Here is a 17,394-nt window from a genome sequence, read left to right as displayed (position 1 = left end):
GAATTCAGATGTCAGAGCAGCGAATCAAAGGGGCACCGGACTGTCCGGTGTGACACCGGACTGTCCGGTGTGACACCGGACTGTCCGGTGCCACAAGAGGACAGAGCCTCCAACGGTCGACCAGCTCCAAGCCCTAACGGCAGGATGACGTGGTGGCGCACCGGACACTGTCCGGTGGCGCACCGGACTGTCTGGTGCGCCCTTCGCCAGCAGACTTCACCAACGGCTATATTTTGGTTGGTGGCTATAAATACCACCCCAACCGGCCACTTCAAAGTGTGGGAGACCAAGCAACATTCCAAGTCATCTAGTTGACATACTCAAGCCCTCCCAACCACATACATTCATTGATCCATCCTATACACAAGATTTAGACTACTACAAACCACACAAGTGCCACAAAAGAGAGAGCTAGCAAAAGAAAGCCTCTCGTGTGAGTTTAGCTCTAGTGCCTTGTGAGATTCATTGAGAGATAGTGTGTGCTACATCTTTGTGTTCATTTGCGCGTGGAGTTTTGACTCCCATTGAACTTCCTCCAAAGTTTTGGGAGGCTTGTAAAAGCTAGCAAGAGACACCAAAGAGTGTGGTGGTCCTTGCGGGGTCTTAAGTGATCCTTGAGAAGGAGAAGAGCTCGCCGGTCTTGAGTGATCGGTGGAGAGAGGGAAAGGGTTGAAAGAGACCCGTCCTTAGTGGACTCCTCAACGGGGACTAGGCCTTCGAGGGCCGAACCTCGGTAAAACAAATCACATGTGTCTTGTGTGCTTATTGCTTGTGATTTGTTTGTTCTTTCCCTTTCTAAGTTCTCTTGCGATATTCTTTGCCAACGTTATTTTGTGTTGCTCCATGTTAAATTCTCATTTAGCGAAGCAACACATTGCAAGAAAGAACTTGTGTTATTACTCTTCTTATCTAAGCCCTCTTGATTTATTCTTATAGACTTATCAATAGTATTGTTTTATCAATTCCGCATTATTTGAAAGCAATACTCTTTTACAAGCAAGGACTTAGTTTTTATACTCCAATAATTATATATCTTGTTCTAACCACTAATCAAGGGATCTAGTTGTGGGATAAAGTTTTAATATTCAGGTTTCGCCTATCCACCCCCCTCTAGGCGACTTTCAATTGGTATCAGAGCTAGGCACTTCATCTTGAGTCTAACAACTCGAAGTGATGGCTCGTAAAAGATCCCAAAAGAACAAAAAGACACCTCCGAAGGAAAACAATGAGGTAACTCTTGAGATATTACTTTCCGATTGTTCTAATTACGATTCATGGTCTACTAGAGTGATAAATGCATTCGGAACCGTAGATCCTCAATTAGAACAAATTATAGACAAGAGTATCTTTCCGTCTAGCTATAATGGAAAAATTATTTCTGAGGAGGATCAAAGATGTTTTCGCTTAAACTACCTAGCTTTTGACATCTTAAGTAATTCTCTTAGCAATGAAGATTATCGTGCCTTCATATCCAATTATAATGAATCTATTCATGATGCACATGATATTTGGACTAGAATTAAAAATAAACTTGATAAGTCCAAACAAGATAGTTCATTTTGTGCTTCTACTTCCTTTGGTCTTTGTAATACTAACCCTTACAAGGAAGAAGAAGAAAATGACCGATGGAGACCAAACGATGAATCCACCTCTCCAAAAGGTTTGTCTTCCCATTTCGATTCCCACATATGTTGTGTGGCTAATGAAGATGACAGCGGAAGCACAAACGAGAATGAGGAGGAACAAAGAAGCTTCTTGCAACTCTACGCTCGCCTAAGCCAAGAAGATAAGGCGGTCATGCTCAAACTGCTAGAAAGAGTGAGAGAGCAAAGCGAAGCTCGTCAAAGGCTAGAAGATGTTCTCTCCATGAAAATGCTACACTTTGACGAGTTGACTAATGAACATGAAGAGCTAAAGTGCTTTCATGTTGATTTGGTCGAAAGGTATGAAACTATTTCAATTGAGCAAGATAACGCTTTACATTGTATCGCTCAATTAGTAAATAGGAATACCTTGCTTAAGGACCAAGTAGAAAAGCTAAAAGTTGAAAATCTAGCTTTTCAAGAAAAATATGATATGCTCCTATGCTCTCATGAAAATATTATGGATGATCATATCATATTAAATATTGCTCATGAGGTTGTGTTAGAAAATTTAAAATCCCAACAACCTCACTCATGCACATGTACTCAAATTGAAACTACATTATCATGTGCTAATGCTTGTTGTCCGTCGACAAGCAAATCTTCCTTTGAGCTAGAATTTGCAGGAACAAACGATGATTCATATCAAAAGCTCAAAGAAGAAAATGAGAGGCTAAAAAGGAGCTTGACACAACTAAAAGGGAAATGCATTGCTCAACCTTCTCAAGATAACCGTGATCACATGGTGAAGAAGCTTGAGACGGGAACAACCGAGGCATGCACTAACTCCCTTGAAGAAAATTTCAAGGACTTGAGGAATGCCAAGAGGAAGGAACAAAAGAAGAAAATCAACACCTCTTCCAAAAGCCTCAACCATGCCTCCATAAAAGGTAACATACAAGGTAATAATCAAGTCACACTTCATACAAAGAGAAATAAGAAATGTAGAAATGACTTGGTTATTGACAAGGATAATAAACTTTGTTTTAAATGTTCGAAGAAGGGGCACTTTATTAATTCTTGTCCCCATTTGAAACAAAAAGGTATAGTGTTAGAACAGAAAATATTCACTAACCATGTTGCAAGAAAGAAACAAGGAAAGAAGAAATCTTCAAGACTTGAAGATCGCCTTTGCTACATATGCCGAAAGAAGGGACATCAATGCAAGGATTGTCCCATTGGTAACAATCCCACTCCTAGCTTATCAATTAATTCTCATGTAACTAGGCAACCCAAAATTGCAACTTGTGCTAGAAAGGTAATGAGTTTACCAAATGCTAACACAAAGGACTCTTGGGTTCCTAGATCTTTGTTGACTAACCATGACGAACCCATCAAGCGATGGGTACCAAAATATGCTCGATAAGCTTTGCAGGAAAACGAGATGATATGAAGCCTTGGGGTGCTTGAGAGAGTCAAGTCAATTCTTATTAACTCAAGCTATCAATCTTCAAAGATCTATATCCATGATTGACCCAAGGTTATTTTTTCAAATTACTATGTCTTAAACTCATATCATCTCGAGGGAAGATATTGATGTTGTAGGAAACAAAGAAGTATCATGTGCCAAAAAAATCAAGACCTACAACAAGGAGGAAAGCCAAAGGATGGTAACATTTATGCTTTTAAGTGCAATTATCTTAGAATATCATTTCTTATGTGCCTTGTGTAGTCACATAGAAAAAGAAAGCACTTCAAATGTTTTTAAATTATGTCACCATTCTTTGAAGAAATTCCTCTCATATGATAGATTGTGTATTCATCATTTCTATATTATGACAGTCTATATGATTTAAACTGTTGGAAGTACCCCATGGCATGCTTTTCAATAATCATCTTATTATTGCCATGATTCTAGATATATAGAGACATTTCAAGTTCCTAAAAGAATAAGGTGTCATGTAAGGAATTCAAATCCTTATGACACTTATAAAAGAAAAATTCTCTCTATAACTAGAATAAGTGAGACTAATGATTTTATCTAAGTAACCCATGTAGTCTCTCTAGTAGAGAATAAGTTTCTCTTTGGAAGTGCGCAATATAACACTAAAAGAAAAATCAATCCAATAATTTATGTTGTATGTCTTCTTGCTTATATTGGATATGATTCTTCTATATCTATCGCTCTCCATGTTATGAATTAGATTTACTCCCATAATCTTAAAAGAACTATCTATGCTTGTTTTGTAAGCAAAATTAAGCATATATCATGGGATAGTCTAGTTCACATTATAAAGTTTCCATGCTTTAGTAATCTATTTTACATTCTTTATCAAAATGATTACACAAAGGGAAACTAGTGCTTGTGTTACTAATGACATATCTCTTGAGCCTACTTATGAAAATCTACAAGAGAGTAAGTGCAAGTCGCAAGCCTCAAAAAGGGTTACTCTTCAACCAAAGGAAGAAAGGTAAAAGCAAAGGTATGGGAACTCATCCTTTTAATCAAATATAGTTCCCATCAATGGTTATTTATTCTAAGTTCTACCTATGTGAAGAATAGATTCTTTATTGGGCTTAAGTCGGCTAGATGTGCATTCTATATAAATGCCTTGTCCATTAGAATCTATTTCATGCCTTTGCTATAACTATTCTCATATTGATTTGTTTTTAAAATCATGATAATAATTTCAACTTATGAATGATGAATTGCTTATATTCCTTATCTGAAAGAAATCATTCTTCATCATGTACTCCCTTATGCTATTAACATCTCTCTTGAGTATTTTCAATAAGTTTGGAAGGAAAAAGAGTCAACTATAAAGGAGGACACTCAAATGAAAAAAGGAAGCAATCAAGAGCAACAACACCTACTTGAATGATGAGATCTTTAAAACAATCAATGGTGTGGTTGTAAGCATTCTAAATCTTTTTCATTATGAGAATACTAGGCACAAAATGTTTATTGCAAATCTTGTAAGCCTTGATCAAGATGAATGGTACTTCTCTCTATTCGTATCTAAAGTTGAATGCATCTATTCCTTTTTCACCTCAATTCTTTGATGCATATCTCTAGTGGAGCCTATTTCTATATCTTGATCATATCGAGACTATCGCCTTATCCTAGTAATCTCATATAGTCTCTTGTGTGAGAATAAGTTTCTCATGAAGTATGCTACTACATATCAATCCAACTTGTTAAAATAATGTCTCTCTTATCAAGGATTGGTGTTGCTTTCATTGTTAAAGTAGCATATTTAATGGATTCTCCTATTTCAAAGATTATCTATTGCATATGTTGTTCTTTTGATCACATCTATTATTTGTTTGATCATTGAATGAACACTTATGTTTCTTAGTGCCGCATATTCTATCAATCAACATCTTTTGATATGCACTAAGTTAAAAAGAGAATTCATGACACATCTATGCTATTTGTGATCCATTTTATATATGCTAACAATGACTTAGAAAAGGATCACTTGTTGTAGAACTCTCTCTTGTGCAAAATATTTCCATATATTGTCTTGAGTATAGGTCTTAAGCGACTAAGACTAAGGACAAAGCACAATGAAGAGAGTGTCTCTATATGAAGGTACAAAAGGGTAAAACAACTTCCTTTCATTTTTAACTTGTACCTAAATCTTCCTTTTCTATACATTCTTTGCATATCTTGTATAAAAGGAAGAGAAAGCATGTTCATGCATTAGCCCTGCTTCATACCTAGTTTAAAACATTCATCCTTGCTTTTGTTATAACTGGGTGAAGTAATTTTATTATCAAAGAGCTTAAAGCTTAACCTTGTAACGAGGATAAGCTGCCTTTGTTCCAAAGGTGGATGGTCCTTAAGCCTCTTTGAAATCCTTAAAGGTAAATGCTTGAGATGTTTATAACATGCTTTCATAAGTGCATAAACTGTTATGAGCATCACACTTATACTATGACACAATGCACTTCACTTTCTCTATGATATAGACATGATCTCATTAACCTAATTATGTGCACTTGGCATTTAAGACCAAAAATTTGTATTCCTCTCAAAGCACATACTTAGGGGGAGCAATCTATATTATATAGAATTGTTTAAGCTTAATTGACATATCCTTTTAATCATATCTCTTTCCTTTGGTACAATTGTGTATTTCCTATCTCTATTGTGCCAAGGCTAAGACTAATATGTTTTCATGAGCATCTCATGTATTAAGTCTTAGATTGAAAGGGAAATGGAGTATTCGGCAAAGACATCGCTTCCATTCTACATCTTCGGTATTATCCTTCCTTGCCGGTATTCCGCCAACCCTCTAATTTGGTATAATCTTCACTCATATATTGTTTGCCAAAGGGGGAGAGAAAGTAAAATGGGCTTATATTTCACTCAAAGTATCCATTTTTTGGCGATTCATGCCAAAGGGGGAGAAAGTATTAGCCCAAAGCAAAAAGGACCGCACCACCACCAATTTTAAACATTTGAGTTAAGAAAAAGTCTTGAAATGATGAATTTTTCAATTGATTTCTCATTGTTTTCAAAAGGGGGAGAGAGTAATATTTTCAAATTGGTGTCTTAAAACCCTCTTGAACACTAAGAGGAGGTTTTTATTAAGTGGAAGTTTTGTTTAGTCAAAAGGAAAAGCATTTGAAACAGGGGGAGAAAATTTCAAATCTAGAAAAATGCTTCTTAAAATCTTACTCATATACCTTTGACTATTTTGCAAAAGACTTTGAAAAGAAATTCCAAAAAGTTTGCAAAAATAAAACAAGTGGTGCAAGCGTAGTCCATAATATTAAAATTAAGAAAGCATCCATGCATATCTTATGAAATATATATTGGTTTCAGATTCCAAGCAATCTTTACACTTACCTTATACAAACTAGTTCAATTATGCACTTATATATTTGCTTTGGTTTGTGTTGGCATCAATCACCAAAAAGGGGGAGATTGAAAGGGAAATAGGGTAAAACATTTTCCTAAATGATTTTGGTGGTTGAATTGACCAACACAAATAATTGGACTAACTAGTTTGTTCTAGATCATACATTCTATATGTGCCAAAGGTTCAACACAAACCAATCAAAAGAACAAGTTGGGGTTCAAAAGTAAGGAGCAAAAAGGAAATCGAAGTATGCCTTGGTCTGGCACACCGGACAGTCCGGTGTGCCACCGGACAGTGTCCGGTGCACTAGGGTGAACCAGCTCAAACTCTTCACCTTCGGGTTTCCCAGGCGCACCTCCGCTATAATTCACCGGACAGTGTCCGGTGGCGCACCGGACTGTCCGGTGTGCCAGCGGAGCAACGGCTATCTGCGCGCAACGGTCGACTCTGCAAAGTGAACAGTGAAATTCAGATGTCAGAGCAGCCAGGGATGAAAGTAGGATGGGAAAATCCCGAACCGACCGTTATCGTATAACCAATTTTGTTAGTTTTGTCCCGATCGATTTCGAACCCGATGTAAAAAACGAAAACGGAACGAAAACGGGATATACAAAACGGTAAACGGAAACGGTAGAGCTATTTTTCCGACCGTTTAACCGGGATCCCGTTTTTAATCGGGATGATCGCGTTTTGTTACCGTATTTTGTAATTCGGGAACACTAGGCCCAACCTATCTAAGTCCAAACCTAACCAGCTAACCTAGTGCCTGGCAGCCTCCAGTCCTCCACACGCCGCCGCCCTCTCTCCAAAGTCCAAACGCCCGTCGCCCAGCACGTCAGGTCGGCAACACATTCCTCTCCCAGTCCCAGCTCCCAGCCTCCGACGGTCCGGCCCTCCGCCATCCCAGCACGGCAGCACATCCCTCTCCTGGCGGTCTGGCCCTCCACCGTCCCTCTCCCTCTGACCTCCGCCGTGTAGGGTCTGCTCTGCTGTCCACGGCTCCTCGCTGCACCACTGCACCAGCAGGCAACACGGCACCCAACCTCCGCCATCCAGGTGACCAGGCCTCCGCCGTCCAGACCTCCAGGGGCTGCCAGCCTCCGCCGTCCAGGCCTCCAGGGATGAAGACACACTAATAAGATGTTGAGAATAATGAAGATGCAGCACTAAAATTTTCTAATAGGGTGAAGACGCACTAATAGGATGTTGAGAATAATGAAGATGCAGCACTAGAATTTTCCAGCTGACATTTTTTGTGCATTAATAAGATGAAGACGCACTAGAATTTTTTAAGAATAATGAAGATGTAGCAAGTGGCTCCTCTCCATGAGCAATGTATCTTATGTTTGTTCAGAGATGTGAGCAAATAAGCATTGGTTGTAATAGTCTATGCGTGCACTAGAATTTTTTGTTAAGTTTTGAATATATGGTTTCATGGTGTGATTTTACCAAACAAAAATACCGGTTCTTGTCCGATTTCGGCGTTTAACCGACCGGATCCTATTGTTTTTCGATTCCCGTATTTATCCCGTTCGTTTTCGTTACCGATATATCCCGTTTCCGTTTTCGTCCCGCAAGTTAAATATGAAAATGAAAACGGTAAAGGTATTTTTCCGACCGTTCCCGACCGTTTTCATCCCTAAGAGCAGCGAATCAAATGGGCACCGGACTGTCCGGTGTGACACCGGACTGTCCGGTGTGACACCGGACTGTTCGGTGCCACAAGAGGACAGAGCCTCCAACGGTCGACCAGCTCCAAGTCCTAACGGCAGGATGACGTGGCGGCGCACCGGACACTGTCCGGTGGCGCACCGGACACTGTTCGGTGCGCCCTTCGCCAGCAGACTTCACCAACGGCTATATTTTGGTTGGTGGCTATAAATACCACCCCAACCGGCCACTTCAAAGTGTGGGAGCCCAAGCAACATTCCAAGTCATCTAGTTGACATACTCAAGCCCTCCCAACCACATACATTCATTGATCCATCCTATACACAAGATTTAGACCACTACAAACCACACAAGTGCCACAAAAGAGAGAGCTAGCAAAAGAAAGCCTCTCGTGTGAGTTTAGCTCTAGTGCCTTGTGAGATTCATTGAGAGATAGTGTGTGCTACATCTTTGTGTTCATTTGCGCATGGAGTTTTGACTCCCATTGAACTTCCTCCAAAGTTTTGGGAGGCTTGTAAAAGCTAGCAAGAGACACCAAAGAGTGTGGTGGTCCTTGCGGGGTCTTAAGTGATCCTTGAGAAGGAGAAGAGCTCGCCGGTCTTGAGTGATCGGTGGAGAGAGGGAAAGGGTTGAAAGAGACCCGTCCTTAGTGGACTCCTCAACGGGGACTAGGCCTTCGAGGGCCGAACCTCGGTAAAACAAATCACCCGTGTCTTGTGTGCTTATTGCTTGTGATTTGTTTGTTCTTTCCCTTTCTAAGTTCTCTTGCGCTATTCTTTGCCAACGTTATTTTGTGTTGCTCCATGTTAAATTCTCATTTAGCGAAGCAACACATTGCAAGAAAGAACTTGTGTTATTACTCTTCTTATCTAAGCCCTCTTGATTTATTCTTATAGACTTATCAATAGTATTGTTTTATCAATTCCGCATTATTTGAAAGCAATACTCTTTTACAAGCAAGGACTTAGTTTTTATACTCCGATAATTATATATCTTGTTCTAACCACTAATCAAGGGATCTAGTTGTGGGATAAAGTTTTAATATTCAGGTTTCGCCTATCCACCCCCCCCCTCTAGGCGACTTTCACCTCTCCTTTAGCTACATAGTTACAGGCAGTACCATGGCCACCATCATACAAGCCACCTCAATTGTCCATGTATGATGGTCACTCTGACCCTAAGTAGTTTCTTATGAGCTACGAAGCAACCATATCGTCTTATGATGGCAATACAGCTGTCATGGCCAAGTCCTTCGTCAATGGCGGTCAGGAGTGTTGCTCAGACTTGGTACTCCTCTCTTAGGCCATCTCCCAGTCAACTGCGTCGTGGAGATAATCATCTTAGTTCGAATTATTTTATTATCAGTTACTTTGTAAGACATTCTCATTATGATATAGAGATTATGACATTTGTCTCTATACACTCAGTCATTGTATATGTGGAGCTTGATTTGAGATGCACTTGGATTTATCCTTAATTTTGGGTGTGACACTTCTCGGCCATATTCTACTAAACTCTTCACAAGATGATCGTTTAGTAGACCAAGATAATGTCATCAACATAAATTTGGTATACAATTAAATTATCATCAATCATCTTAGTGAAAATAGTAGGATCGACTTTCCTAACCTTAAATGAACTTGCAATAAGAAAGTCTCTAAACCATTTATATCATGCTCTTGGTACTTGCTTAAGCTCATAGAGTGTTTTATTGAGCTTAAAGATATGATTAGGACACTTACCATTCTCAAAGTCGGGAGATTGCTCAACATATATCTCTTCCTTGATTGGTCTACTGAGAATGTATTTTTCACGTCCATTTAATAAAGCTTGAAATCATGGTAAGTAGCATAGACCAATAATATACGAATTGACTCAAAACCTAGCTATGGGTGCAAGGGTTTCATCGAAATCCAAACCTTCGACTTGTGACTACCCCTTAGCCGCAAGTCGACCTTTGTTCCTTGTCACCACAACATGTTCGTCTTGCTTATTGCGAAAGACCCACTTGGTTCCTACAATATTTTGGTTGGGACGTGATATTAACTTCCAAACCTTATTTCTCTTGATCAATAATAACTAAACCATACTTACTCCCACTGATGCTTATATAAGCAACAAGACCAAATATATATAGAAGCTAGTTAGAAGTATTAAATTAGTCCCTACCGTATGACATGTCTAAATGCTAGTTAGAAGTATTAAATATAGTCTAATTACAATACAGGACTAAACGACAAGAAAAACCTATTAAGCGTTAATTAGTCCATGTTTCGTCCATGCAATATTATATTAAACATTTGCTAATGATGAATTAACTAGGCTTAATAAATTTGTATCATCGTTTAGTCTTCATCTATGTAATTAGTCTTATGACTTAACTTTAGTAAGGAGAACCAAACACCACTTAGGCTCTGTTTGGAAGCTTAGTTTTTTTTTGCGGTTTTGAAGCAATATTGCGGTATTTGATGATATTGTATTACTATGGTATTAGAAGCCAAAATATGTTTAGTTGGTACAGTTAAAACACAATTTTAAATACTATGGTCTACCTAAAAGTATGGTATTTTTGGACATATTTCTTTTGTTCTCTCTATACATACTTTAGTTTTCAATAAAACTAAACAAATCTCAATTTTAAGAAATACTATAATTTTACTGTGGTAAAATAATATTGTAATACTTATGTTATATACAATTGTAAACTATAGTACTATATGCTTTAAAACTATAGTATTCTAAAAATGCATTACCAAACAGACAATCAAATGTAATGTAACGGTTAGCCGTTTTTTTTTTCGAGAGAGTTCCTTTCTGCCTTTCTTTGGGCGCCCAAATCTGGCCATCATACGGCCTAGACCCATGTGGACGTGGCCGTCTTTCGAGGAAACATGGACGTGACCGCTGTTGTTGTGGATCATTTCCAACTTCCAAGGAGACCTCAATCAGCCAAGCGACCAGCGGACTGCCAGCTCCGTGAGTCGCGCCCGGCGGCGGCTACGTGGCGACGGCCGTCCAGTAGCTGGTCATACAGGCGCTGGCCGGCGTGCCGATAATCCGCGCCCACTCCCACCCGCCGCACCCGTCCGCGGAGGGCGGCCGCCGCAGCTCCGCCAGCTGCACGCCAGGAAACCAAACCAGACAACAGGAATTATACAAGCCGATTCATGAAATGCAACGTGGCGCAATTGTAAGCCCTCTGCCCTCATTAGGCGGATCAGGAGCAGCTTGCGTGAGGTTGCTTTCTATCGGTGCTTACCCGGCCATCTCGCAGCTCGAAGACCACGGCGTCCTCCGAGAACGGCACCGGCCGCACGGCTGCCACCTGTTCGCCCAAATGTCACAGCGCCATCAGCACGCACACAAGAGCCTAGACTTTGAAATGCAGTTCAATTCACCGGCTTGAAAGATGCAGCTTTCGTGCAGACCTTCCCGTCGCAGCTCCCCCTGAACCCGTCGGCGTAGTGCGCGCCGGCGCCCGTGTCCGGTGTGGCGCAGCTCTGTTCGTCAACGGCGGCCGGCTCCGACGGCGGGTGCCCGTGGCTCGTCCACCTCCACGTCCTCCCCTCCATGTGCCGCCGGTACACGTGCCCGTCGGAGCCGACCACGAACAGCTGGGAGCCGTCGAAGCACGGGCCAGGGGCGCCGACGAGGGTCACGCCCCGGTGGGGCGTCCCGTGCTCTACCCACTCCCACCCGTCCTGTGGGCTGAAGTGGTACTCCACCAGCCCCCCGTGCTCGGACACCATGAACAGGGAGCCGGCCAGGGACAGCGGCGATGGCCGCATGGCCGTCCCTGGGGAGCACGATAGGAACAGGTGAGGTGATTGGTAGTGCCTGTGCCAGAGCTCCGTGATCCTGTTGTACTGGTAGAGGCGACCGTTGCGGCCTACCACGAAGATGATGTTTCTTCTGAAGACCTCCTGGTCCACTATGAAAGCAATCTTGGTGTCAGGAGGACTGTGGCAGTCCTTCCACTTGAATTTCCGCAGCGCAACCTGCACACGATTGCAAGGATATTAAGTATTAGGGGCTCATATACACAAGTTCAGCTTGTATGCCTGCATTGCTGAATGCTGGATATTAGGTAACTTCACTTCTTTATTTGAGGGTAAAGGGAAAAATGGTGATGGAATGAATAAGAAATATATATATCATTAACCTATTATTTGTCCATCATGTAATTTGTGCCTGCATGATTGTTCGATTAACAGTTTCAGTAATTCAGTAGCAATTTACTACTGGTGGATAGATTATTCGTGCTTTGAAATTTGTTACTACAAACATTTTTATAAGAGAAACATTCAATTTGTCTACTTCCTCCCATTGCTTTGTGTTCTTAGCTATCCCATTGCCTGCATCTACTAAGTGATTATGGAAAGAGTGGATGACAGGATATAACAGATTCACTTGTAATTTGTAAATAGCCCAACTTTCATAACAAAGTCAATGGTACACCGAAGATTTTATCTGACTTGTCTGCCTTGCAAAATAAAACCTAAGATTTTATCTGATTTGATTATTTCCAGTGTCCTAATTTTAGTGCCAACAATGAATGTTTTTCATCTAACAAGCTCAGCATGACTCAAATTAAATTGTGTTTGAACTTCTACCGTGAACTGTAGCAGCCTGCCTCGCTTGTTGACAAAGAAGAGTGCATCATCTGTTGTCACTCTGCGCAATAAACCAGGGATGCCATCCCATGGAGACCCACTTGCAACCTGTCTTCCCTTCTTCATCGCTGTGCAGTTAATCCACAACAGTTCATCTCCATTTCTTTCTCTAATGTGTAAGTTCCCATGCACGTCGACAAGATACAAACTGCCATTGTAGCTTCCTAGTGTTCCTTTCATGGCTGTAACATGTTCATGTCTTAACCACAACCAAACACCATTGCTGTTTAGATATTCAAAAGTCAATCCATTGTCTGCTATAAGGAAAAGCGATCTGTCTGCATGCATCACCCGCATGTGGAAGTTAAGATCAATGGTCCTTGATAGAAAGTTGTATGATTCAGTTTCATCACTCTGCTGGTATCTGTTAACATTTAGGTAGTGCTGCTTCTCTTCTACTTTACGCCTCCTGGAAGGTGGGTTATTGCTCAAGTCATTTGATTCTGTGTCTGCAGCTATATTCTTTGCTCCACTAATACAATTTGTCGGACCGTGCTCTTCGGTGCAATATTCTGCATTCCAACCTTCTGTTTCTGGTGCGTCTAGGATGGACCACTCGTACTTGTTTGATAGTTTTCTTCTTATGGTACTTTGGGCACTCGGACCAAAATCAGTACCCCCCATCCCAGGAAAATGTAGTTCCCCAAGCCTACCATCATCTAGTGGGAATACCATTCTGCCGACTTGAACATGTACACCTGGGACGTTTCTTGCAACCTTTGCATGCTCAGGGGACATGTGATTTATCCATTGTCCTCTTATCTTATTGCTCTGGGCCCCACCTTTCTCAGCAAAAAAGATAATCCATGTTAATGAAGTCCTATGCGAGAATGTTAAATCCAGTTTGCTTAGTTTGTTTTGAATATACTAAGGGCCCGTTCGCTTCCACAGGAATAAACATGGATTCGTTCCAGCTCGTCAAAATCTATATAAATTAGAGAAGTAATCCGGCTAGGAATCAATCCGGAGCTCTAATCCCTAACAACCGAACAGGGCCTAATGTTTCAAATGTAATCAAGCTTGAATCTGTGTGCTTTCCTTAGTGAAAAGTCACCTAGTTCTTCCTACAATCCTTTTTTTTCTTGTTTCTTTTACTTGAACGACATGTAATACAAATATGGCAGTATTGGATGATTAGTACCTGTATATTTTGGAAACTGATACTCATATACTTTTCCTGTGGTTGTCGTTAAAAACATTGAAGTCGCATCATTAAGTTCATCCTTCTGAACTTCTGCAATTGAACTAAGTCTCTGACCCGTAGGAGCTCCATGTTTGTCCCACTTCCACTTCCTTCTATGCAAGCGCCGCTCCACTAAAAGGCCATCCTGCCAATCTATAACCACCTTTAACAAACAAAAGACGGGAAAATTTGTTCTTGCAGTGGAAAAAGAGGGATTAGCTAGGAAAATATTGTTCCTGAATTTCTGTTGTTTTATTCTTCCTTTTGCTTATCTATAATTAGTTTATGAAGCTTAAAATCATGATCAATGTTCAATTTCGTTGTTGAGAGTAATGTTCATACTGAAGTGGCACCATACTGTAAATGTTCTGTTATTAAATATCCAACTAAACATATGCAGATATTTTTTAAATTTTTAGTACATTAGCTTCATAAACAGTCCACCTGGAATTTATAATATAAGAGTTAGCATGGCTTAGAAAATTTTCATTTTAAAGCAGATTATGTTGTGGGTGAGCTCTCAAACGTAACACATCTTTATTATCTTGGATCCATTATGATAAAAAAAAAATTCTAACATACCTTGCTTATCAGGAAAAGAGACACTGAGTTAGACCCTGACAAACCATGCAAAGCAAAGCCAGCCGATGATTTTAATGAGATATTTTTCGCCAGTTCTTCACTCCATATATGCTTTTTCCATGATGGCTTTGTTTCTTTGTCAAACTCATAGAGGTCTCCAGTGGAACTGCACTGCATATCCAATCTTAACATTGGACCAACAACTTGAACAAATATACCTTATAGGGTGTGCAAATTAGACTATTGATAACTATGCCACTTATGTTGGATAAATAACATAAATGAGTATAGCCACAACTATCTAAGCAGGTTTATCATTTGTGTCGTTTAATGCACCAGTGTATTATTGTTTTATGATTGTTGTGCCCACATTTCAGGAGTAGTAGAAAAAACATGCTAAGTAGGAAGTGGTTCAGCCTTTGATCAGGACAGGGGCTGGGCAATCTGGGACATTCTAGAACTGTGTGTGTTTTTTAACGTAGACTGAAACACCCTCTAGTCCTCAAGAACACATGTTCAACGTACCTTACTGTGAACAGGGTCCCTGGCCGCAGATTTCCAGCATCAGATATATACGACACGTCTGCACCTGGAGGACGCCCATGGTAATTCCACCTGTACATTGATGATGTCCGAGCATTTAGTATTGTGTTCAGTAGGTCATGGTGTAGTTCGTTGTGATGAGAAAATGCTGTTTTAAGAAAAGTAGCAGCTAATTCACAACATTCACTTTAATAAGCACACCGTCAAATTCAGATCTCCAAATGTAAGAAAGTTTCTTTAATCCATAGAGTATATATGAAAGTCATTACATACGTCATCTTTATATGTTTTTTTTTTTCATTTGAATTTTGAGCTAAGATGTTACATGATGGGAAGTGGTTGAGGATTCAGAAATACTCCCTCCATTCCTTAATATATGTCGTCCGTTAGCACAAATTTGAACTACTATGCGACAAATAAAAAGAAATGGAGGTAGTACGGCATTGCGGGCTTACAGCTGCATACCTTAGAGGCTGAATTTCTGTTACCTCAAGCAGGGATCCATTCATGATAGACAGGAAAAGTTTCCTGATTAGGAAAATGTCAGTCAATGCATATCAGCCGATTTTAAATTAACTAGCAAATCACTTTTTTTTTGCAATACTTAGAAGCAAGCAGTACTGTACAGACTGACCTTCCATCATTGGATACAATCCCATTTCTTATACGCATAGCTTGACTTTGTGTTTTTAATCCAAGATTCGCTGACTGCTGGCTTGAGTTGAATGCCATCTCTGTCCAGATAGGCTGGGCATGCTCATTTAGCTGCAACTGAGAAAGTGCACAGAATATTGGAGTTAAATTGCAATTTAAATGAACTAATTTGGCAGAAAAATGTCTACTGGCTGTGTTCATTTTACTGGCCAATATCTCGCTCTTTTCTACGATATCCACTCCACCTTACGCTTTTTTATTTATTTATAGTGTAGGAATGCAACAGTTAAACCATCGGGATAATAAGTCACTGTTCTATCTATCAAAACACACAAACACTCACTGTTCTACGATTGAAGGATGACATCTACGACAGAGGTTTACCTGGTAGAGGGTTCCAGCTTCAGACAGAGCAAGGATAGTTGTATTGACAATGAAAGTTGCGGTGGCATACCCAGCCGAGGCAGGGAGCTCATGAGGAGCAATCACCCACACCACCCCGTTCCAGAACCTCTCGTAGATGGAGCCGCTCTGCCCTGTCACCCAGACTGACGACTCTGACATTCTTGTCAAGGAAATTCTCCTCCTTACAGGCAGGACAGGGTCTTCTTCTGCACCATCTCCCTGAACCCGCCGCGTGTCTTCCTCCTCCTCCTCCTGGCTCTGGACGGGAGGAAGGCCGTGTCGTCCAGGCTCCCTCGCCAGCCGCCCGATCGATCCTACCTTTGTGCAGGTGCCGTTGATGCAGGACATGAGGTCGAACGGCGCGCGTACTTGTACCCAGGTATTGCTCTGCTCCTGGTACTCCCAGAACCTGTCCGTCTTCTGCTCGAACCTCCTCGCTTCGTGCCTCGGGGTGGGACTCGGAGCGCGCCATGAACGAGCAGGGACCGTGGCCTCCAGGACGGCGAGAGCTGCGAAGCATGTGAACAACCACGAGAGGAACCTGGCCATGGCCATGGCCATCTTAGCAGGTCTTTATCCTTCGTTAAGACGCATGCTGCCGCGCCCCCGAGGTTATAGCTGCGCAGTCATCGGGACGACGGAGCCTGGAAAGCTCCCTGCCTCGCCTTGCCTGGGAGAATGGTAGTAGTGTATGGAAATGAATGGATATTTCAGTGGAGGGTGGGTATATATCGTCGATCGATGTCTCGGTGCAAGCCATCAGCTGTCATTTGATGGAGGCCATAAATAAAGCCCTATGGACGGTAACCTTGGTGGTTTGCTTTCCTTTTCAGCCGCTTTAGTACAACTTTCTCACCCGTCGCTGCTAATAATCTTTCGCCGATTTTATATATATATATATATATATATATATATATATATATATATATATATATATATATATATATATATATATAGGGTAGATAGTAGTTGCACCTCCCACACCCCTCTGAGAATCTGATGTCCATACGGTGTGGTGTGGGAGAAGAGAAGAAGGAAAAAAAACATGGGAATCTTGGGATATTTGTATCGGTGGAATCTGATGTTTATATTCATTGGATGGAATAAAAGCCATATCGTTTCTGCTGGGGTCGTTTTCTTTCACCTGTTCCTGAAACCGACGGTTGCTTAAGGAGTTCAAATGTCCAAGCGCAAGTCGCCAACGCTAACCTAACCACTGATGACCCCAC

General features: G+C 41.0%; 1 protein-coding gene and 1 long non-coding RNA gene across 3 annotated transcripts; one reads left to right on the top strand and one right to left on the bottom strand.

Moving 5' to 3' along the window:
• Positions 1-10,746: 10,746 nt before the first annotated feature.
• Positions 10,747-16,956, bottom strand: LOC103634660 (uncharacterized). 2 transcript variants are annotated; one of them, XR_002263998.2, is made up of 11 exons: positions 16,145-16,956; positions 15,741-15,877; positions 15,572-15,634; positions 15,089-15,178; positions 14,564-14,729; positions 13,940-14,126; positions 12,739-13,580; positions 12,019-12,123; positions 11,554-11,921; positions 11,385-11,450; positions 10,747-11,242 (listed from the first exon to the last, which is right to left on the bottom strand). XR_002263998.2 is itself a non-coding variant. In XM_008657258.3 (10 exons), exons 1-10 carry the CDS (start codon positions 16,724-16,726, stop codon positions 11,123-11,125), a joined length of 2,823 nt encoding a protein of 940 aa, XP_008655480.1. In that variant the 5' UTR covers positions 16,727-16,956; the 3' UTR covers positions 10,747-11,122. The 2 variants fall into 2 exon arrangements, 1 of the variants encoding a protein (XP_008655480.1); XM_008657258.3 differs by having other exon boundaries at positions 11,554-12,123.
• On the top strand, positions 11,171-12,011 carry LOC118473073 (uncharacterized). The gene is made up of 2 exons (XR_004851816.1): positions 11,171-11,315; positions 11,400-12,011. It is a non-coding gene; the product is annotated as an uncharacterized lncRNA (long non-coding RNA).
• Positions 16,957-17,394: the final 438 nt, after the last annotated feature.

Source organism: Zea mays, chromosome 8 (genome assembly GCF_902167145.1).
Source record: "Zea mays cultivar B73 chromosome 8, Zm-B73-REFERENCE-NAM-5.0, whole genome shotgun sequence".
Lineage (NCBI taxonomy): Eukaryota > Viridiplantae > Streptophyta > Magnoliopsida > Poales > Poaceae > Zea > Zea mays.
Note: the sequence above shows the minus strand (reverse complement) of the source record. Positions and strands in the feature narration are given on the sequence as shown.